Source organism: Chinchilla lanigera, unplaced genomic scaffold, assembly GCF_000276665.1.
Source record: "Chinchilla lanigera isolate Chin_1 unplaced genomic scaffold, ChiLan1.0 scaffold00014, whole genome shotgun sequence".
Classification (NCBI taxonomy): Eukaryota; Metazoa; Chordata; class Mammalia; order Rodentia; family Chinchillidae; genus Chinchilla; species Chinchilla lanigera.
In genome coordinates, this window is record NW_004955415.1 from 25,573,488 (window position 1) to 25,596,999 (window position 23,512).

Genomic DNA, 23,512 nt, shown 5'->3' on the forward strand with positions numbered 1-23,512 from the left:
GCAGAAGACAGAATTGTACATCTAGTTTGCCCGCAAAGTTTTTAAACACTCTTATAAGATCATATCTGACATACAATCACATACTGTACACTGTATGTACTTTAAAAATAGAAGCTAATATACCAATGTAAACACAATGGAACATTTGTGATTACTTGTTCATTTCTGAGTGTGTTACTTTTTCATAATAAGCATGTCACTTTACAATGGGAAAAACTACCTGAATTTTTTAAATCTACTTTGATTGTAGCAAGTGTTTCACTTTTCCTTTTCTTTTGTCAAATTCTAGTTCATTTCCACTGATTTCCAACAATGATGGCAATTAAATTGAGTATATCTAAGACAGAGGGGCCGCTGCTGCTGACTGAACATTTGATGTCACTCGAGTTGTGAAACAGCCACTCAAGGTTATGAGTACTGTATGGTCTCTGATCAAAGAAAGGACAGAAGTGCCTCACTGGAGAACAGTTCACAATACACATATTCTGATAAAAATACATTTTTTTTTCTTCAAACACCTAATTAAAGCTGGGGACACACAGTTGAGACAATGAGACCCTTTCACTTACCACTAAATATAGGGACCAGGAGTAGACATACAGTTGAACCAACAAACACACTTAACACCACTGAGGAGAGAAAATTTCGCTTGAGGAAAAAGATATATGAACTGGTATCTTGGAGACCATATAGACTGTGCTATGTGAGAAGCTGGTGGATACCTGGGCCAGTGTTCCAGTATATGGGAACAGAAGATGCAGACCCGGGAGCAGGAAGGACCATACAACTGGAACCCCTGACACAATTGGCAATGTACTCTAATCAGGGAAACTGACCTGCAACAGAGAGCTAGCAGCATGAAATCGAGTTAATGCAAAATCACGCTGGAGTGCAGGACTAGGCGGACAGCTACTCTCTTCTCCTCTTGCCCGTTAACAATCAGCTCATCACTCCACTTGCAAAAGTCTCGTGTGCTCAGCTGACCTTTACAACTCAGCTGTAAATCGTGCAATTACAAGAGGAGGCACATACACAGCCCACTACTCAGACAAGGCAATCAAAAATAACCGATCAAGATAAATTGTTGCTTGACTTTAACAGCTCCTCATTCTGCCTACTTTGGAAACAGAAAACAAATAGAACTCATCACTGAAAATAGCTCAAAGTAGAATAATACTTAAGGACAAGAAAGCAAAAGCTAGGTCTATAATTAACACTGATCTCAGTTAATGGAGAAAGCAGCCTACTTCTTTCAAAACACTGCTTTCCTCACAAGTTTCCTAAGACTCCGTGTCTTAACAAGCTATTTAAGCCAATCTATAGCAATTGTAAAGTTAGTATATGGTCCATAAAACAGTAAGACAACTGAGATCAGAAACTGAAGAAGAAACCAGCACTTAAGCAAACTAAACTAAAAAAATAAATAAATAAAACAGCAGAGACAAACACAGTAAATAACCATCCATGAAAACACAAGTTAACTACCAAATTACCAGCAACATAAATATCACCAACAACATGTATAAAACTTCCATGATCAAGGTCAGCAAGGGAAAAACTGGATAAGACAATTTATAAAGTAGGAGGAAGTGAGCAAGAAGAGAGCTCAGCAGAGCTAGCAGGAGCCATGCTTGCAAGGGAAAGCCCAGAACACTCAGCGCAGTAGGGACCATGACTTCATCTGGAGGGGAATGTCCCACTGTCTACAAGTTCTCTAGTTACAACTAGGATCTACTGCTGAAGGCCCTTCCACACTGCTGTGAAGAGGGAAAGTAAGTTCCTCTTGATCTCATTTATTAAATGCCTATTAAGCTCCAGGTACTCTGCTGGGCCCTCAGTGGGCAACAAACTAGGTTGTGCACCTGCTTCTTTAGCTCACAGACATGCACAGTGAAGCTGAGCCTCAAACCAACAAAGGATGTAACTGTCAGGAAGCCTTGATACTTTCTCCCTCATGTGATGTACTTCTCCTTTCAGCTTAGTGGAGGGAGGGTGCAGGGAAGTGAAAAGGAAGAACGAGGGAAAGGGTAGGACATAGGAAGAACAAAGCTGCTTTCTTCTTCATAAGCACTGTCAGCTGGAGGAGCCTTCACTATCATCTTGGTGCCTTTGCCCTTTTGTATCTAAATTCTAGAACTGTCCTGAATCGAGTTCTTTCTGGATCTATATTCTGGACTCCAGTCACATTTTCCATGAGAAAGCACTGGGAAGACTGGAGCTCACCCCACACAGAGTTCTATTAGAGCATGCAGCTCAGCACAGAAGAATTAGGTGACTAGTAGCTCCTTGGGGACAACAGCGGTGACCAGGGCTTACTTTTCAAGAGTCACTGCTGCAGCAAACTTCATCCTCATTCCTGGAAACAGCCTACAATTGCACCCAGGGGAGGGTAATTACACTGTTTCAACAATTCAAGCTCCCTTTGCAGTTTGCACGTGTGTCTGCTACAGGATCGGTGGAAATGGTGGTGCTATGTACCAACACTATAGGAGAATAATTTGTGAATGTGCACTGAGTATTTAAAACTGTGACTCTCGGGCTGGGGATTTAGCTCAGCAGCAAAGCGCCTGCCTGGCAAGCGCAAGGTCGTGAGTTCGGTTCCTGGTACCGGAGAAAAACCAAAAAAAAAAAAAAAAAAGACTTAAAACTGTGACTCTCTCTGACCTAGAAATTCTACATTTACTTTCTTTCTCCCAAGGGAATCACCACAGAAAAGCATAGAGATTTAGCTACAAATCTCTCCACCCTAATAGCTTGTGGTAGGTAAAAACGAGCTTTAAAAATCCCTATCAACAGAAGAAAAGTTCAATAGCTTATGGAATATGTGCACAATGGAATATCACATGGACCTCAGCATGATATAGTTATGAAAGAAAAAAATATTAAGGGCAAAACTCGCTTACAACTGAAATATGAACCCATCCTAGAAAAAGAAGGAATATATGAATACATATAGATCGATAATGTGTATCTACCTACGTACATGTGCATATGTAGGTAGAGACAAGTGAAACAGGGAGAGAGAGAGACAAGTGAAACACACAGAGGTAAAGACTATAATATATAGCAACATATTACACTGCAGTAATTTCTTTTTTGCTTGCTGTGATTTTTAAATTTCCCAGGATGTGAACCTTAAATTACACAATACTTTTCATCTGTCCTTCTCTCTTAACCACTGACGACTTTGGTGCATCTTCTTTCACAGCCACTGAGGTTGGTGCTGGCCCTTAAGCCAACCAAAGCCCACCCCAGGCAGCTCCCTCATTGGATGGAGCTCTGAAAGTGACTCACAAAATACAGGTCTGAGACTGTCTTTTGACAGCTTTTTAGTCTAACAGGGTTTGAAACCAAGGTGTTCCTTTTCACAAGTTAATTATTCACATTTATCCATTTAAATAGGCTCACCACTGGTTAATGCTTAAATGAGGCTAATGTGCCAGTAAAAAAATTCTTTTATTTTCTAGACTGAAATGAACTTGGAAAGTATCTAATTTTGCTTCAAGCACTTTCAAGAAGCTGTGAAAGCTCCCACAGCCTGCCAAGTTAGCTGCCTGTTTGCAGTCTCCATGCAAGGCAGAGAAGCCGAGCAGTCAGCTTGCTTTTCCTTCAAGAAACTGCGCCAGCCGAGGAGGAACATTTCTCCTGCAGGGAGTTATCTGCTGGCAAAAACCCCAGCTGGGCACTCTTCCAAAGTGGAGCTCGTTCCCAGAGGAAGCCACAAGGCTGCTCTGCCCCATCCAAAAATTCCCTGGCACTAAGTACTACGCATGTGTGTGTACAAATCAGTTTCCAGGGAGCTTGAGATGCAGGCCAGCAGTAAGTTCCAAAACTACGTTAGAAATGATGTATCCAAATTTACATGCCCAGTTGGATGGATAAAACATTTTTGGGCAGCAAGGGCTTGCTTTTTAAAACTCCAAATCTTACTATAATTCAGAATATAAATTTGTTCAACACACGGGCTACTGGAAAATTAGTGGGTTGCCTGTTGGGCAAAGACAAAATTGGCTGTTTTGAGATAAGCTGGATCTTCTGGTTACAGCAATCTGCAAACCAGCTGTAATTCTTTTGTAGTTTTGCTCTGGAGGAAACTGAATACTAAACAGCAAATTTTTGGTCTATTGTTAAAAAAAATTTACTCAGCTCTACACACAAAGAAACCAAGACAGACATTAATCTGAAATCACTAAAAAAACCCCAAACATGTAGGAAGTACTCACAAAGACAAGAGGCTGTGATGTAGAGAGACTTAAACAGTACACAGGACCTGCTTGAAGCGAGAGACACCTGGAGACCTATGAGCCAACATCCTATGTGTGAGAGTGTACCGCACCTCAGTGAGTGTGTAAGAACAAAATGCATGCAAGTTTCTATGTGCAAGATTCAAAGACGGATGCAGTGTGATCCCCGCCTTCAAGAAGTCTACATCGATTAAAAATGCAGGGATCAATGAGATGAGTTCAGAAAGAGCTGTAACAGAGATACACACAGAATGCCTACCTAAGAAATAATGAGAAAGCATTTATTAGCTCAAATTGCATATACAGGGAAAGCTTCCTGAGGCCATAATCCCTATGAAGCTTAGAAGATGAGGACTAGCCAAAGAAAGAAAGTGGATCCCATGGATGATTTTATAGATGCAGGAAGCTGGGAGAGGTATGAAAAAGTGTTCTACTAAATGGAAAGGTCACATTTAAGATGGAAAGTGATAATAGTTCACATCAGAGAACAACGTAATGGAAGAACATAGTGGGGCTTATAAGTCACCCCAAAGGGACTGAAGGCACAAACCCGACGCTGGGAAGAGAAAGGGGTCACCACAAAGGGCTAAGGAAGTATAATTTACTCCTCAGTTTCAGACTGGGAGAGGATTCTAGCAGCAGGTCCCATCTATTGGTTCTTCCACAGTGACAGAGGTCAAATTTTTTATTTATTTTTTTTGTTTGTTTGTTTTTCTCCGGTACCGGGAACCGAACTCACGACCTTGCGCTTGCCAGGCAGGCGCTTTTGCCGCTGAGCTAAATCCCCAGCCCCAGGGGTCAAATTTTTCAGGCTAAAAAGATCTCATAGATTTACCTGGAATAGAGCAAGGGACAGTAAAAAGGGAGCAGGCAGGATACTCCCTGTGGAGCCGATCTGAGAGAAAAGAATTCCCAAGGGAAAGAGTGGGCCATGATTGCCATCAAAGGACAGGAAAACAGGCTGGTACTCAGGAGCCTGGGGCGAGAAAGGGAGAGAGCTGTGTAAACTCACTGAGGTGGAGGTGCCTGTGCCTAGGTCTGTCTAAATCACTGAAGCCCAGCAGGGTGGGAGAGAGGACAGGCCCTTGAATCCCAGCTGCAGGAATGAGAGAACTGTGGCAGAGCTGTGCCCATCGATTTTATCTCATGGGGAGCTGCCTTCATCCTGAAAGACAAGGGAAGAGTGCTTCACAGACCCCATGAACCCTGACTTCTTCAGGGTGTGATTCATAATACAGCTCTCAAATGCACGCAGGAGGAAATTCCAGGCTCAGGGCCCAGTTTTTCAAGGTTGCTCTCATTATCCTCCCCACCTCTTGACAACCTGTTTCTCCTCCTCCTCCATATTTGCGTTTTGGCTGAATAGTCCACACCTTGAACCAATTACTAAAGCCAGAAACTAGAAGTCAGTATCTTTTCTCCTTGGTGACTTTCCACAGCCAATTAATAATCCAGGACCCACAAGTTCCAGCCTTGACTATGCCTACAGCTCCCCTTTCTAGATTTCCTGTACCACTACCTCAGTTCCAGCTGCCTCTTCTAGAGTTCTTGCTGTGGCTTCTCCAGGGATCTCATGATGCAGCATCAGAAGGATCCCTTTCAATCAAAATGACAGTGCTGCTCCTCAGCTGTTAACACTCCCTGATCTTCTACCACTGGCTGGGTTTTAAGATACACTGAATGAGTTGTCTGAAATCATCAGGAAATTTACATTGGATGTTCACTTATCATTTATTTACTAGACTTACTGAGGGAATTTTAAGATATATTTTTCAAAATTGGACATTCTTGAGGAAATAGAAGAATAAAGAGTGAAGAAAAACTCCAACAAGATGCCACCTCACATTTATTAGAAGACCCATTAGCAAAAAACAGTGACCAATTTTGCATGTTTGAATTTGGTAATCAGAACAACTGATCTGGAAACAATATGCCGGATAAGAACCATTGCTGAACTCCTACTATCTTGCATGGTGAAGCTCTGCATCATTTCCAATTTTTTTTTACTACTTGTTACTGTGTTTGATTGTTTGATCAACCTTACATTCTTACATCTGATGGACTGAGCAACTTTGTTGAAGATAACAGTATGTAATGTAGCAACCATTGTTAATTCCTATCACTTTGTTTTGAGGTCATGTATTGTTTTTGTGTTGTTTTGATTTTGTCTTCAGTTGTTTTGTTAGTTTTTAAAAAATTTTTAAAATAAATGAATTTCAAGTGCTGGAGAGGATGTGGAGGGATGGGGGCTCCTTGCACACTGTTGGGGAGAATGTAAAACTGTACAGTAGAAAATGGTATGGCAGCCCTTGAAAAATTACAAAGAAAACTATGATATGATCAAGCAATTTCTTTCTAGTTTATATACTCAAAAGAATTCAAATCAAAGCATCCATGAGATATTTGCACATCCATGTTCACAGCAGCATTATTCACAACAGTCCAAAGATGGAAACAACTTATACCAATCCATAGCGGGATAGATAAACAATAAACCTATACATAGGATGGACCATTATTCGACCATAAGAGAAGAGGAGATTGTGATACTTCAATGTGGATGAATCTTGAAGACATGCCAAGTGAAATAAGCCATTCACAGGAAGACACTGCATAATTCCACTTATTTGAGGAACCTAAGGTAATCAAATTCAGGAAGACAAAAAGTAAAATAATAGTTGTCAGGAGCTGGGGATGAGACAATGAGAACTTACTTATGGGTAGACTTTCATTTCACAAGATGAGAAGTATTCTGAAAATCAGCTGGTTGTGCAGTAATGTCAATATGCATGTAATATCACTGCACACTTAAAAATGGTATGTATTAAGTTAATTTTACCACAATTAAAAAAGGGATGAAGATATTAGTTGCCACATACTTATTACATACAGAAAATTTCTCTGTTGTGCTTTGGACTATACATTTTCATCACAAAATTTTAACATGATTTAAAAACAAGCTGAAAAGCTGACAAGAACTAATCAAACAACAAGCTGACCAGAACTAATCAAAATGTTACACATATTCATTATTATGTACGTACCTGAGGGTCCTGAGCTGCAGTCTGTCTCCTACTTCTAATCCACCCTGCCAAGATCCAAAGGCACATCTCCCCAAGGAGCAACTCTCTCCTCATTTATCAGAGCAAACTGAAGAACTAATGCCTGGCTTTCAGAGCTCTCTCCAGCCAGGACTCAGCCCACAGAGTCCTCTTATCTCTTCCTAACCCTCGGCATGACTCTCTCCAAGCATCCATCTGGTTTGTTCACGCAATTTCCTTTTCCCAGTGGATCGTCTCTACAGTCTACCTGTCCTACTTGCACAGCACAGTCATAGTGGATATTGGAGAGAATTCACCGCCAGAACCAAGGGGAGTGATTTCAGGTAACTGAAGGTCCAGGGCCAAGTCCAGTTAGCATTCTTCTGTTCACTCCAAGCAAGGTAGTATTGATGTCTGTAAGTCCACACTCATGAGGTAAAAAGCACCAGGCCACAGGCTTCACTGCATCTTTGACTTAAGGTCCCAGGTAACCTGCCATGCCCTCTGCATCACCCTTCTCTGGACAAGGGCTCTAGCTATTCAGCATGAGCTGTTGCTGCACTATGCAAATGGACCACACTAGACAGAAATTGAGGAAGCTGTTAGGATAGGGAAAAATGCTTTGCTTCTATGCAGTTGAGGACACATGGGCTCCTGGGAAATTAGGCTTATCACAGATACCATGATGCAGCTGGAGGTAAACTCCATGTTGATAAAGATTCCTCCTAGAAGCCTAAGACTTCTGGCTTCTCAGTCACCTAACACATCATGGAATGTCTACCCAAAGGGGCGCTGGCACCAGGAAGACAACCCCTTCCTAGGCACTTCACTTTGCCCCATCCCTGCCTCTTGACATCCCAGAGAACCAACTAGCTCCTCACAGCACCACTCTCGGAGGCCTCACAGCCCGAGCCCCTCTCTAGGCTCTCTACAATCTGTACCTGACACAACAGCCTGGTGGCGCATGGCAGAGCCTCAATAAATACTCACTGTCTGCCCAAGCTCCTCGGTCCTACGTTTTCATCTTGAGAAACAAGCACACACTTGGGTCTAACAGCTTAATATCTCGATTCAAACAATTACAGAGTCAGAGCCCTAGTATTCAACATATTCCTTTCAATGTTCTTTCAGGTTATTGCATGGTGTCTAATTTAGGATGAAGGTATTTATACCTGTAACATCAAAAAAATAAATAGATAAGCAGCATGAGTATAGCTTTAATTCTGCTTCATTTTGCGTAGTAGCTGAAGCTGACAACTTCATAACAAGATGTCTGCTTCCCATAAATCAGACTAAGGAATTTTTCTCCAATTATATTTTAATTCATGGATAATCATTTCTCTACAGCAGGTGGCAAGTTGAGGGGGGCTGGAAGCCAGGGAGAAAGAAGGTATGATGAACTATTAAATGACTTCCAGTTGAATTTGTACCAACAAGCATTGCAAGGATAGCAGGGACAAAAATGTGTCTGTTAACAGAAGCCAGGTGAATAGGATGTGCAACGTTAGTGTCGGCTGCATCCAGAGCCACTTCCTCAGCCAACTGCAATTTACTCTAAAACAGACTGCTCCTCACTTGGACTCTGATTGCCTTTGCCTAATTCTCCATTTCATCATGAGCTCATCCTTCTGCCTTTTGTTTAAGACTCCCAAACTGACCTTGAGATTATTCAAGTAAGTGCGCTGTCATCTGGGCCTAGACCTATGCCACAAAAATGCATTCCTCTGCATATCGTGCCTTGCTTCAACATTTGAAACATCCATGCTTTGAAAAATTAATTTAAAAGAATTTTCCCCAAAGGATCCATATGTTTTGCTGATATTTCATTCTTAAATCTGTTTGCTAAATTTTTATTAATCACATTACATGACAGACACTTTAAAATACAGAAGTGAGTAAGATGAAGTCCCTGACCTCAAAAGATTTCCAGTCTAACAGGAAGCAGAATTGTCACCCACCTGCCAGCTCAGCCTGTGCCTGCCAGCTGACCCCCTCCCAGGATAGGGAGCATCTTACCTTCCGTCCTTGCTCTTTAAACTCTCGACTCCACCTTGCTCTGTGTCTGTGACTAAAACCCAGAGCCCATCCACCACTCTTTCCCTGGGCCTGCAGCAATAGCTTCCTAAGTAGCCTCCTGCTTCTGCACCACATTCTCCACAGGGCACACACCCTGCTTTCCAAACACTCTCCTGACTGAAGCCTTCCCATGTCTTCCCGGACTTCAATGGCCGATGGGGCGCAGCAGCTGGCCCTGCACTGCCCCAACCCCAGCTCCTCCGACCCTCCTCCTAGCCTCCTTTCCACCCACTCCCACCTGCTTTCCACCTCCCATTCTGATGCTCCAGCACTCACCCTGCTCTCTGCCTGGACACATCCCTCTCCATTCTCCTCTTTCAGCTTTATGAACTTCACCTTTACTCCACTAGAGTCTCAGATCAAGTGTCCCCTCCTTAGGAATCCTTTCCTAAACACAACACTGAACGCTGCCCCCAAGACTTACTGTTTCATTCCATTTTCAGGATTTATTTTTCAACTACCTGCTGATCGCTTCTCTCCTCTAAAGTTGGATCATGTACACTAACCTTGCTGGCATTATCATCAACTTATAACTGTGCTTCACAGCAGGCTCAGAAAGGATTTGCTGACAGAAGAAGGTCCCTTACCAAGAGGAATCTAATAAGGATGGCAGCAATGCACCAGTGTGCGATGCAGAGGGACACTGACTTTTGATTGAGAGGAGGAGATAGGAACAGCTTCCAGGGAGGAGACTGCTTTGAAGTGCCCTGGCAGTAAGGCACAAACACACCCCAGGCCCTGAGCCATACAGAGGAAAATCCCCAGGCACAGGCAAGTCAAGGTGTGCCTGAGCCCTGAAAACAGTACCTGGAGTGGCCAGACAGCCTGGGGGATGCCCTCGGAGAGGAGCACAGACTTGGCGAAGCACAGGATGGAAACTATGTCTGCGACCACAGAGAGTCAGCAAAATGTACGGAGGCTGAAACCAGTGTATTCTAACCTCTCTTCATGAACACTGAGAAGAGCTATGTGAACTCAAAGATAAAGAATTAAAAAATGGTATCTCTTTGAAGAGGACTGTACATTCTGTGTTTGGGGGAGGAAACAAAGGACTTCAATTTTGCAAATGTGTAAACGTGAAAGAAACTGGGGCTCGCAGTTAGTGACCCTGTATCTCACACAAAGGTTGAATAAAGATTATGCTTTGAATTTCAAAGGTACTAAATGGCCACATCACATTTGCAAATGGTTCCAGACTAAACTGAGGCTAGAATGGTGGAAGCCAGATTCAGGATTAGCTGGGTTCCAGCCTGAGGCAGCCAAGCACTTTTCACACTGCAGAACAATCTGATCAGGCAGCATCACACAGGGTGAGCTGAACCTGACCCACGAGACCTGCATATTAAGTAAACGACATGAACTGACGAATGGCTCAATCTTAGTCACCACGAAAGGCAGTTGTTAAAACTGCAGTGTGGAATCATGGACCCCACCAAACACGCTTTCTGAAGTACTGATCACCCCATTCCTTCGACAGTGTTCTCCCCTCTCAGGTTCTTACCAATATGAGGACTTATTTGAAGGGGGATTTGTTCAGTGAGCACAACGGTCCTCGATCCCTGTGTAACAAGATGGAAAGGCTGACTGTGAAGGCAAAGGTGGCATAAGGGAGAACTGCTGTGCCTGCAGAACTCGCAGACTTGGAGCTGCACCAACTGGCTCTTTCTTTTTTAGCTCTAGCAAGGTATGGGGCCTGGGCTTCGGCCTGTAGCCTGTCAAATGCAGAGCCCAGGTCCAAGGCCCCTCCCACGGAGTGAGTGATTCTCTGCGGGTCTCTGCTTTCCACAACCCAGAGTCCTGACAGAGCTGAGCTGAGAGAGCACAGGGCTGGGGACTGTGGGAGGAGCCCAGTCAGAGGCCAAGGCCATGCAATGACCCCTGGTAGAATGAGTCAGGGAATGAAGTAGCCAAAGCACATAGTCACACAGACCTGGAAAGGCATCACAGCTCTAACTACGACATGGGGCCAGTGAATGTGGGCACGTTTCTCCAAAGTAAGTGGGGTACAGTCATGGAGAGGTCTAGGGAGAAAGGATGCAGGTACACAGCAAGATACTCAGCACAGCACCCTGCACACAGCAGCTCTGGAAGATCTCCTTCCACTCAGTCTCAGCTACTTATGTGGCTTTGTTATTTTATATGTGATTTTCCTGGTAAGAAAGATAAAATTACTGAACCTCAAAAAGCTGATAGGAACCCCCAAAACTTCTCTGTCCACTTTCCTGTTCCCAGGCATTTTCCTAATCACTGCCATCCTCCCAAGGCCATGGAGAACCTGAGCAATCAAGCTGACCGCACTGGTCACCCAGCCACCGAGCTGACTGAGGCACTCTCCTCTGTGTCCTCAGCAGTCCCTCTGCTGTCTGTTCGAAAGTAGTGAAGACAATTTCCTGGGCAATATAGTGGAGATTAAGAATCAAGGCTGTCTGTTATTAAAAATAATTTATAAGATGAGATAAAAGCATATCGCATATCAGCCAAAGGGATCATGCACTGAGTAATCAAAGTGCCAACTCTAAAATATTAGACAGTTAGGAAAATGATAATGAAGCTTGTAACAACCCTTGCCAATGCTTATTAGGTTGTTAAACAAACAAACAAAAAAAATCAGAAAGCACAATCCCACTTATGTTGTGATTTTAACTTAGTAAAATTATGTAATACATATATAGCAAGGGCTGGAAAGAAACTAGAAAAATGACTATAGCTGATGGGCTAAGGAGGTGCCGTTGCAGAAGTTATATTTTTATCCCATGACTACAACAGAGTTGGCACAATAAACACCAAGACAGCGACGATCACAGGGAAGGAGCACAGCTGTTCACTCACCCAGGGTTGTACAACATGACTGCAGACAGGTTCTCACAGGACTTCGAGAGGTCGGTCATGGACAAGCTGAAGGAGGACAGAAGGCCACTCTAAGAGCAGACACAGGGCAGAGCGGTTACCGTGGTGGGTAAGAGAAGGCCAGTGCTCTGGACTCACTGCCTTCAGCTTTCAAGGGCAACAAGACCTATGCACTCCCGTTAATGCCCAGAGCAATGGGTCTACCTGAAGACAGCAATTCAGGAACTGCCAAGGCCCTGCACTTCCCATACTCAAAGAGGAAACGTGAAGCACACAAGGCACTGGCAGTCTAGCACTGGGAAAACCCACCAGGTCCCGAGTGCTGTGGCAGGGTACACGCAGTTACAGTGGAGGCAGAGCCACAGCATCTCTGTGACCCCCACTCCCCAGCAGGCAGTGGCCCCTGCCATCAGTGTGCTCACTCGTACTAAGTGACAAAGACAAGGAGGGACAGGGAAGGGGACCAACACTTAAAAGCTTGACCCACAAGACTTCCAATGAGAGCTCTTGGGAAACAGGTTTTCCTCCCTTTGAAACTATCAGAAAGGACCTTGCAGGGGCTAGAACAGACAAGTGGCTTTGGTGGCCAGGCCAGCAGCCTTGGAGAGGCTGAGTAACTTCCACCTAAGTGCTGGCAACCACAGGCAGCCGCAGAAGCAGGCAGAGCGGAGAGGCTGAGTAACTGGGCCGTCAGGGCAAAGGCTCCCTACTCTGGCCTTAAGCAAGTTAGGGGAAGTCCGTCTTCATCTAGTTTCTCAGTAATCTGAAGTATGGGCATGACAATGGTAGCTGTGCAGATAAAGTGGCAGAATATATGCAGAACATGAGCACAGTTCCAGCTCATACAAACGTTAGCTATGCTCTTTACTGTCTTTCTCAGCCTGAGGACCAGCCAAGATGCCCTAGGCAGGTATCCTCTCTTCCGACTTCTTCCCTCTTTTCTCTGGTTCTCGGGCCACCTCCTCCCTTGGGCACCTTTTGGATGGCCCCATCCCACCAAACCGAGTTGCTCCCAATTGTCCTAACTCAGCCCTGCTCGGCTTCACAGCCCAGCGAAAAATCCAATTTACCATGGCTGATTTGGGGAGAAAGGGATTCCAATTTTGGATTACTTCCTCAGATGGATGCTTAAGTGGAAGTCACTCTCCACATAATGCAAAACGATGCTTAGTTAACTGTTGGAGGAGAGGAAGCATGAAGAGAAGGGTCTAGCAGAGCACTTTGCTCTGCTTTGCCCTGCTTGTTCTGGGGCCCACTCTCTTCCTCTCCTACTTCATCAGCCAGTCACCTGCCAGCAAACAAACTGCCTACATCAACCAGTTTACAGAGCTACCTCTCCAGGGGTCTGTACCCCCAAAAACCAGGCCGCTGGAAACACCGGGGACACCTACACCCCCACTCCAGACTGGCAGCTCCCTCCTGGAGATGGTGCACCCTCACCTTCCTCTTCTCCCTGAGCTTGGCAGCTTCCTTTGGGTGATTAAAACGAAACATATTGGTTCTTCCCAAGAGTATCACAGCACCTGAGAACACAAAAGCAGCAGTGAATTAGGGTGAGCAGTTTGGTCAGCTGACAACACCAAAGCATGATGCAATTCTACAGCTGACATTAAATTTCCAGTGTACTATAAAGTAATAAGGGAAAGTTTAGTCTCCAAAGTCTGCTTACATAAGTTAAATTTTAAATCTACGAATACTTTTATTTTTACAGCTGGATGTCACAATACTCATGATAATCTGTGTAGAAATGAAGTATCTAAGCCTTAAAACCTCTTATGAGACTCAAAGCCTAATATAGAGGTAATTAGACTTTTCATGTTTGGAAGGAGGAAAAAGCAGTTCCCTAAAGAGATCTAACATCAACCAAGGCATATGGCTACAAATTTTGTAAATGTTTATTAATGCTGATAAAAGTAGAAATCTCAAGGAAAAGTACTTTCAAAAGGACACAGCGAAATTGGCAGAGTTTAGGTAACTATTACTAAAATGACTCTCAGAGTCTGACAGGAAAGAAACTTTCTACATGCATCATGTATTTTCAAAGAAATGTACTAACTAATCTCATCAAAACCCCATTATAATTTAGCTGGCCACATTAGACATTCAAGAACCTCAAAAACCTTCTTTGGCTTGACTAGACATTTAAGAAAGGCTCTTTATTCAGAAAACAATGGCACAGAAGGAAAAGAATTCAAAGCAAATACACAAGGATAACAAAGTCAAGGGCCTGCATAGCAAGGAAGTACAGGGGGATCTCAGTTTGATTAAGCAAACAAACTCCTTCTCAGTTCAAATGTGCCCAAAGCTAGCCCAGGAGGCCTGGAGGGCCTTCAGGTCCCTGTTACTGGAAGTAAGAGAAGCAACGCTGAAGTGATTTGCTTCCTAAAAGGTCCTACTATACCTAAGCATCTACAACACCTCTGGATAAATCCCCATGTTCAGTCTTTCCCTTTAAAAATACAGTACAATGGGCGTGATCACATGTCTACCACCTTAATGACAGTGCAGGCTGGAACAGCTGGACACAGACTTGTACACTGAGGACTGTAGCTGGTCTCACTGGGCAGCTGAGGATAGAGAGGCGCTCTGTAGGGGAAGGGCAAGGAGAAGCTGGGGTCAGACATGAACACAGCCTGCTGTGCGTGGGGCAGAGGGGAGTGAGTCCACCCAACATACAGAATGTCCGAACAACAGCAGGAACTGATACGGTAGCAGAACTGACAATGTAGTAGAAACAGACAGTATGGGTCAGGACACCAGGGGAAAGAGGTTTGACCAGGGGTCACAAACTGGTGGACAGTGATAAAATTCACCTTCCAGACATGTTTTCTATGCCCCATATAGATCAGTTGCCAACAGTTAAAAACCTAGTGATTTCACATACAACTCTGGATTTCTTTCTAGTTACCCTGGACAAAAGTGAAGATGGAGTATCAACAGATCTCTGCTGCCACTCAGCCAAGTCTATGGGCTGCTGATGGCTGCTTCTGATGGACAAACCCCTGGCTGACCACAGTCACCAGCCTCTCGCTTGACCTGCAGGTCATATCTGAAACTAAGACATACATTTCTGAGCTTCAGCCAGGACATCCCCTACCTATGCAGTGTGGTATCTTAGATGTGTCAGAGGATTTTCATACGCAGTGTGGCTAGAACCTAACTTGTCCAGATCTCTCACTGAGGGAGCAGTTCAAGTCTGGTTTTAGTGCTTGTCATTCTCTAGCAGAAACCGAGCCAATTTGAAAAGCAGAAGACAGTTTTAAGAGACCCAAAAGGCCATTGGAGGTTATTATCCATTCGCCTATCTGCTTATCCCTGTCATGTGCAATAGCATTTGTACATGTTCCAATAATGGGAAGGCTCCATTACTATAATTAAGAAAGGTGTTTCCCATGCTTTTTACAACTAAGAGTCAGAGCTACGTGCCTCACTGAAAGTCAAAAGTTAAGCAGCCATGTCTAGGATATATGTATATTTGATGCTCTTAAAGTTACATTAGAGAGGGGCTGGGGATTTAGCTCAGCGGCAAAAGCGCCTGCCTGGCAAGCGCAAGGTCATGAGTTCGGTTCCCGGTACCGGAGAAAAACCAAAAAAAAAAAAAAAAAAAAAAAAAAAGTTACATTAGAGATTAATAAGGCAATCAAATCCCAGGTGTTAATTACATCTAATCCAATTCTTTTTTTTCTCTGTTAATCAAATGGCCGGCCACGCAATTTGAAAATTGCTAAAATATGCTAATAGAAGAATAGAATAGTATTTCAGAGACATATTTCAAGTCATATTAAATCACTGAAAATAATCTTGCCACCAATGGTATTTGCATAAAATACACATTAACAAGCCCTTTAAAGAGTTAAAGAAAGTATAACTATCCATGACAATTCATTAGTTTCATCTAATACATGTCAACTGGCGGGCATGTGAAGGGGCTGTATTAAGCAAGGTTTGTCTCCCCTTCCTCTACAGACCTTTGAGTCAACAAACACTAAATTTAAAAATTTGATTGTTACACAATGTTGCTGTTCATTCATTTATTCAGCAAATCCTTAATGCTTATTGAACACTAGTCATCATGAGAACACAGATGAGCAAGCCAGATACAGTATATGCTTTTCTTTGTGGAGCTTAAACTGACAATAGGAGAGAGAGGTATATAATCAAGTAGTCAGATACAGTAATCAGATGAATGAATGCTGTTATGGTTTGTGCCTAGACGTCCCCCAAAGCCTCATGCAGTCATAGGTGGGGTTTTTTCAGAGCTGGCTGGATCTAAAGTGTGTGATGCTACAGTTAAGAGTGTGTGATTACCAAATTGCTCCACTGATTGGTTTGGCACTGCCCTAATCCTGGTAGCCTAAATACAATACAAAAGGGGCAGAAAGATACTGGTAAGGTCCCTTCCTCGTTGCTTTGCTACCTTCTGCCCACCATGAACTGTTTCTCCTTTGTGATGCCTATCTCCATGCCACCCTGACTTGGAGTCAGCTGATTATGGACTGAAACCTCTGCAAACTGTGAGCTAAATAAAGCTTCCCTCCTTTAACTTTGGGTGTGGGTATTTTGTCTCAGCAATGAAAAAACATAACTAAGACAAAGCAAAGCTGCACCTGAAGGAAAGAGCGATGCTCAGGGCTCACAGAGCAAGGGAAGGGGGTCCGTTGTAAGGCAGCTAGGACAAGTGTTCCATGAGGGAAGCAGTGCTGTAGACAAGCTCTGAGGATGTGTTCAGAGAAAGGCACATGTGAAGGTCCTATGTCAAGAAAGAATGATGAGAGATTGGAAGACAGCCGTGTGGCCTGAAGAAGAAATAAGGAATCTTATTACTGCACAGGGTAATGCTTGACAAAGGAAGTAAGTAAACACCCCAAATCCTTTAGGATATGGTTTAGGCTCTTGTGTTTTATACAGCTGCAATCAGAAAACTCTGCAATAGCACCACATGATTACTTTCAGGAAGATCATTCTCTCAACTGACTGAAGAATGACAAAAGAGGAGTACAAGCAGAAGTAGAGAGACAATGAGGGGCTAACACAACAGTTTGGGTCAAAGAGCATGATGCTTCAGGACAGGGGTAAAGGTAGTGAAGGAGGAAAGCAAATAGGCTGAAAAGCTATTTAAGATACAAACTCCAGGGCCGGGGATGTAGCATAGCAGCAGAGCGTCTGCCTGGCAAGGACAGGTCCTCAGTTCAATTCCCTATACCAAAAAAAAAAAAAAAAAAAGGAGAGAGAGACAAAATCCACTGGATTCAATGATTGCTGTACCCCGGGAAGAGAAGGGAGCTAAGACACCACCCGTGTATTGCATTACCAGCTGTATAACCACACAGACTTGAATACTGGAAAAGAACCAAGGCTGGGGTAGGGGAGAAATCACAGGTTTGGTTTTAAATGAATTTGAGATGCCTTTAGCAAACATAACTGTCTTAGTTACTTTCCTCTCCTTGCTGAGACAAAATACTCAACACCCAAAATTAAGGAAGAAAAGGTTTATTTAGCTCACAGTTTGTGAAGGTTTTAGTCCATACTCGGCTGGCTCCAAGGTAAAGTGGCACATGGCAGTAAAAGACAGCAAAAGCAACAAGAGCAAAAGGGAGAAGCAGTGGCAAGCAGCCTCTTTCCCTTCCTTACACTGCAAAGTATTCATCCCAGGGTGGATATAGCACTCACACCCATAACAACCCAGCATTGGATCATGGATCAATCATAAACTCTAAAAGCCTGCCCCATGACTGCATAAGGCTTTGAGGGGGGACAACCAGACACAAACCATAACAATTATGGGCCCAACGTTCTAAGAAGTAAGACCTGAGATATCTACCTACCTAATAACTGTATATGCATGTATGTATTTAAGCATGTATGTACATGTACCAGAATATTAGGAAAATATATACCATTACTTTCTATATGTTTCAAAGTTCTAATAGATGAAGCCACAAATATAAGAATATTACCAGAGGAGAGAAAAGGGGGGTAGAGGGCAAGAGGACCTAAGACTGGATACCTGGAGGAATGCTGGCCTTTAATGCCAAGTAGAGAAGGAAGGACTTGGAAATGGAGGAGGGGCATCAGGGAGAGAAGGAAAACCCCAGTGCCAAGGGAAGAAGAGGCCTGTGATGCAGAAGTCTGCTGAGAGATCCCATACGATGAAGACAATAGGCCACACTGGGTGTGGTGGCCTTGGTGAGAGCTTAATGGGAAGTGGCCAGAAGCATGGACAGAGGGGTTGAGGAGTGAGTGAGAGTTAAGGAAATGCAGATCTAATGAGTGCAACAGGCCCTCTGAGAAGATCATGCATGAAAAAGGCAGTGCTGACAGTAGCCAGGGTGGAGAAGGTCCACCCCATGGGATGTTTCGTTTTTGTTAAAACTCATGAGTATGTTTAAAAAACAGATGAATGTATTTAAAAATCAGTAAGCAAGCTGAAGAAAACAGAAGCATGAATGAACAAGTGAATGAATAAATAAATGTGTGAATGTGTGAAACACATGAATGAGAATGGCCGATGGTGTGAGGTTTCTGAGTGAGATGACAGCATGCGTCCTGCCCAGCAATCTTGGCATGGCCCAAGACAAAACAGGCAGTAAGCACTCTGGAAGTCAGTCACCTCATCTGCTTATCAAACAGGGCAATTTCTAAGGTTCCTTCCAGATTTTAAATTCTCTTTAACTGCTTCATGCTCTGAGGTTAATGTGATTAATCGCAGCAGATGGACTTTTTGTGATACACTTAATTTGTAATTTTGAGAGCATGTCTAAACCTCCTTGAAATATATGATGGCTTCTTTGAGATTACTTCAGAGCTTGTTAAGTACCTGAAGACAGACAAATTCCAGACGGTCTTAAAAGGGATTGAAGGGGAAATGACATTGTAAAAGGGGAGACAGAGCCATTTATTAAAAAAAAAAAGGTAAGATAAAAAGCTTCATTTAAATCTCTGTGAACAAGAATCAATGATTGTTGGATTCATTTACGATTTTCTCATTTTAATATTTCTAGTAAACTGAAAGAATAAGTACATTAATACTTCTTGTGATTTCTAGGCAGGGTAAGGAGAACAATTATTAATATCATCATTAGGTACAGTACTCTATCTTCCTTCTCAAATTTTATATGAAAATTTCTAAAGGTTACTGTATGAATAAACTTTTATCCTACTAAATGCTGCCATATGAGTATTGTGGAGGTAATGATATACAAAAGACGTTATTCTGGGTTATACGTGACCCAGACAACTACTTTCCCTCAAGTGCAGTGTAACATGAACTAAGAGACCACTGCAGCAATAAAAACCAGTGGGCCTTTGTTATTCCACTTCTGTATTTTAATCACTTTAGAACCCCACCCTGCGCCACACAGACCACAGATAGGATTTAATCCATCTCCTCTGAAGAGTGCTCTGGGAAGGAGAGGCTCTCCTCAGATGTGACAGCTGGAGAAGCTGGGCTCTAGAGGGACATAAAATTTTCTGAAATACCATGGAGAAGTTCGGGTGAAGGAGAATGTGTAAGTCCTTATTTTGCAGCCTGGTCAGGCAGAGAAATTGTGTGTTGTAACTTTCCTTCTAAATTAAAATGTACTAAAAATACCTTTATTGAAAGAAATTATGATGACAGCATCATTTTGGGGTCCTGATAGTCTAATTTCTCACAACATATGTCAGTACATATGAACAGTAATATGCTTAGAATATCATAACATTGACTTTATTATTTAAGACATCTGAATTACGATACTTTATCTAGAATATGGGGGATTAAGATCTGGCATGGTGTTTGTGGTACATAAGAAAATTTCACTAAATGAAATCAAATAGGACATGTGGCACAGCATGACACTGGGCATAAATGACAGGCATTTTGCACCAATCTGATACTGGAGCAGTCATTACTATCAAAGGATGCCACCAGATTATCAGTGAGCATTTGTCACAGGTATAAATGCACCTGACACCTTACCAAAAAGCCACATGGGCCCTGTCACTTTCCTTTCCAATATTTATCATTCAACTATGGATTTATAATTTCCTTCAATAGATAAATCACTGTAAATCATGTTTATTCTTGGTAAAGTAAAAACTGCAAACAAACTCTAGGACTCTAGAGAAAAAAAGAAAATTGATTTTCCATCTTTGCTATTGATGCTTCTAGCTACATAAGCCATCAAGAGTTATTTGATGAACTGTACATCAGCTGAGTATAGACCTTTGTAAAATTTCAAGGTGCTCCAGTCCCACCACAAAGGGAATTCTTAAAATTGTGCATAGGAGATTAGGGGCTGATTTTTTTTTCTTTCTTAAAACCTCATGAGGAAAAACAAAAAGAGTGTTTCCTCGCTGAAGAGTAAAGGGCAACTGGGATGTGGGAAAAGAGAAGGGAAAGAAGGAGAAATTTTGTATATATGTATATACATGATAGTTAACATGGTTGTTCTTCTGTCTTCTATTTCTATGCTGAAAGAAACTGTCACTGAGTCTTTGGTTGACCAGTATTGCATGTCTATATCTGTTTTCATGAAAAGCCACTTTGAAGATATCAATATGTAATACAACAACCACTGTTAATTCCCTACCACTTTGTTTGTAACTCTGTATTGTCTGTACTGTGCTTGTGATGTTGTAAAATGTTGTATGTCTGTTAATGTTTCCCTCCTTTTATCTTTAAAATAAAAAAAAAAAAACAAGGAGTGTTTCCTATAGGGAACAGGTCTGTGCTTCCTACAGCAAATGCAGAAAGTGCATGAAATAACTAGAGGGCAATTTAAGACAATAGATGATAACAGAGTAATGTCCATGGTACCAAATGGAAGGGTTTATAAAAACTGGCCAAACTATTAGTGCCTTTCTTTCCATTAATCACTGTCTTAGTTACTCTTCTTGTTGCTGAGATAAAATACCTGATGTCTAAAGTTAAGGAAAAAAAAGTTTATTTGGTTTACAGTTTGTAGAGGTTTCAAACCATAGTTGGCTGGCTCCAAGGCTAGGTGGCATGGCAGACAGACATCTCAGAGCAGAAACAGTTCATGGCAGACAGAAGGAAGCGAAGTGAGCAAGGGACCAAAACAGCATCTCTCTGTACCTTTTATATTGTATCTAGGCTACCGACATTAGAGTGGGGCCAAACCAATCAGTGGATTGATTTAATAACTACACACATACCCTTAATCCCAGCATCACACACTCTAGATCCACCCAGCTCTGAAAAAGCCTCACCTATGACTGCATGAAGCATGCAGGCAGAAGACATAACAAGGTCAGTAGGCCATATTCATTTGTTACCAGAGATACTACTTATTTACTGTAAGTAACAACCATAGCTATTCATTTCCAGCTTCCAACGCCCTTCAAGCTTTCAAGATCCTATTGTTCTTCCCAAAGTGGCTCATATCAAATACCTCCCTCGCCTCTTTTCCCTGAGCACTCACAGTCTCTGACCTCTGAGTCCTTTCCGTACAGCTCACCCATAGCTTCCCTTTGGGTGGAAAATACTGTGCCATCCTTCACCTCTTATTCTACCTTAGTCCTCCTCTGTGAGGCCAGTGCTGCCTTCCTCCCACCTTCTGCACCAAATTTGTGCAATCCAGCCCCAGGGCTCAGAGCCCTGCACACCTGCCTTCAAGTCCTACACACAGCCCCTGAGACACACACACACACACACACACACACACACACACACACACACACAGGGCTCCCACTACTTAACATGCTCACCCAGACCCCTTCCAACCCTTAGCCATTTGCTCTGCACATTTTGATTGTGTTATATCTATTTTTCACCATGTACCCTTATGACAAATATATTCTTTCACTTCAGAATTTAGCCTGCAGTAAATGTGTCCATTTTCAGAAATATAAGGCCACCTTTTGTGAGGAGGGGTGTTGGTTCTGCCCCTGACAGGCCACTCTCCACTTCATGTCTCCATTGAGTGGCCACAGCCTGGAGAGTGTGCAACATGTAAACTGATAGGGAATTTACCATTTTTCCCTTGCATTGGTCTAGCAGGAAACTCAAGGGTGGTAATTAGTGCAAAGGAGACTGTAGGGGAAGACCACTAGCTCAGGATGGAGGAAAGGACAGAAGAGCCCTGGCAGCAACAGCAGCAGCAAGGCACACAGGAGGAAGGAGATCCTCTGTCTGCAATCAAAGGCACTGTGGTCCCCAAGATGATAAGACAGACCCCTGTAGCTTTCTATTCTCTCTCTCTGTCTTGTCAATTCTTGGCCCTGGAAATGGGCTCAGGCACATAAAGCAGAAGACAGAGTAGAATAAATAAAGCTCCAGATTTCTAGCTGAAGGACAGAAATAAGAATATCCAATGGAACAGGAAAGTGTTTGGGAAAGAGGAAAGAGGGAAATGCTTAGGAAAGTGACTTCAGAGTCACTTACACAAGCCTGGCTTCAGCACTATCCATGCACACAAGATCTGATCCTCAGTGACACTGTGAGATTCTGAGAACTGAGCTATGAGATAGGAACTGCCAAGGTCCCAGGCTCGTCAGGGATTGGAATACCCATTGCTACCACAGTAGCACTGTGAAGATTTTGAAAACTGAACACACATTGGAACTAAAGCCAAAGCCCACACAAGCAAATTGTAGTAAGATCTGAATTCAACCAGGTAAGGTACAGGCCAAAGCAAACACATCAATGCTTCCAAAAAAACTTAAGACCTACACTATCACAACAAACTATCAAAAATGTCAAAAATATCAAAAATCTATTATTGATGCACAAAAAAAACCCAGAAAAATCTCAATATAGAAAAAAACAATCAATGGAAGGTAATACTAAGTAACAAAAATGTTAGAATGACCTGATAAAACATTTTTGTTCTTATAAAAATGTTCCCACAATTGCTTTAGCACCCCTGAAATGAATGGAAAGACAAAAAATTCCACAGTGAAATAAAGATGAAGAATCAAATACTGCAACCAAAAAATGCACATTAAAAAATTCTCTCCGGATGGTCTAAAAAGCACAAGAGAGAAGACAGAGAAAAAGTCAGTGAGCTTGATGGGTCCACTGAAATTATCTAATCTGGAGATAAAAATTACCAAAAATAAAAATAGAGCCCAGGGATATTACTAAAATAACTGAATTTCATCTTACTGGAGTCCCAGAACAAGAGGGAAAAGGTTATGGAGCGGGAAAAAAATTTGTAAATAATGGATGAAAACTCCCCAAATCCAGAGAAAGACAAAAACCTATGGACTCCAGAAGCCAAACTAACTTTGAACAGGTAAACTTAAGAAAATCCATGCCAAAGCGCATTGTAAAGCCCCCATGTAGATCGTGAAGCTTAA

The 23,512-nt window shown here is 42.7% G+C and overlaps 1 protein-coding gene across 5 annotated transcripts in view; it reads right to left on the bottom strand.

Annotated features, from left to right (window-relative positions):
• The window catches only part of Kif16b (kinesin family member 16B), a 290,964-nt gene that overhangs the window by 123,754 nt on the left and 143,698 nt on the right, over positions 1-23,512 (bottom strand). For all 5 annotated transcript variants that reach the window (XM_013512331.1, XM_005380898.2, XM_013512330.1 and 2 more), the window contains exons 16-17: positions 13,649-13,731; positions 12,191-12,279 (exon numbers count right to left, since the gene is read on the bottom strand). In XM_013512331.1, coding sequence (XP_013367785.1) covers positions 12,191-12,279; positions 13,649-13,731 — 172 coding nt within the window. The remainder of the gene's footprint in view (positions 1-12,190; positions 12,280-13,648; positions 13,732-23,512) is intronic.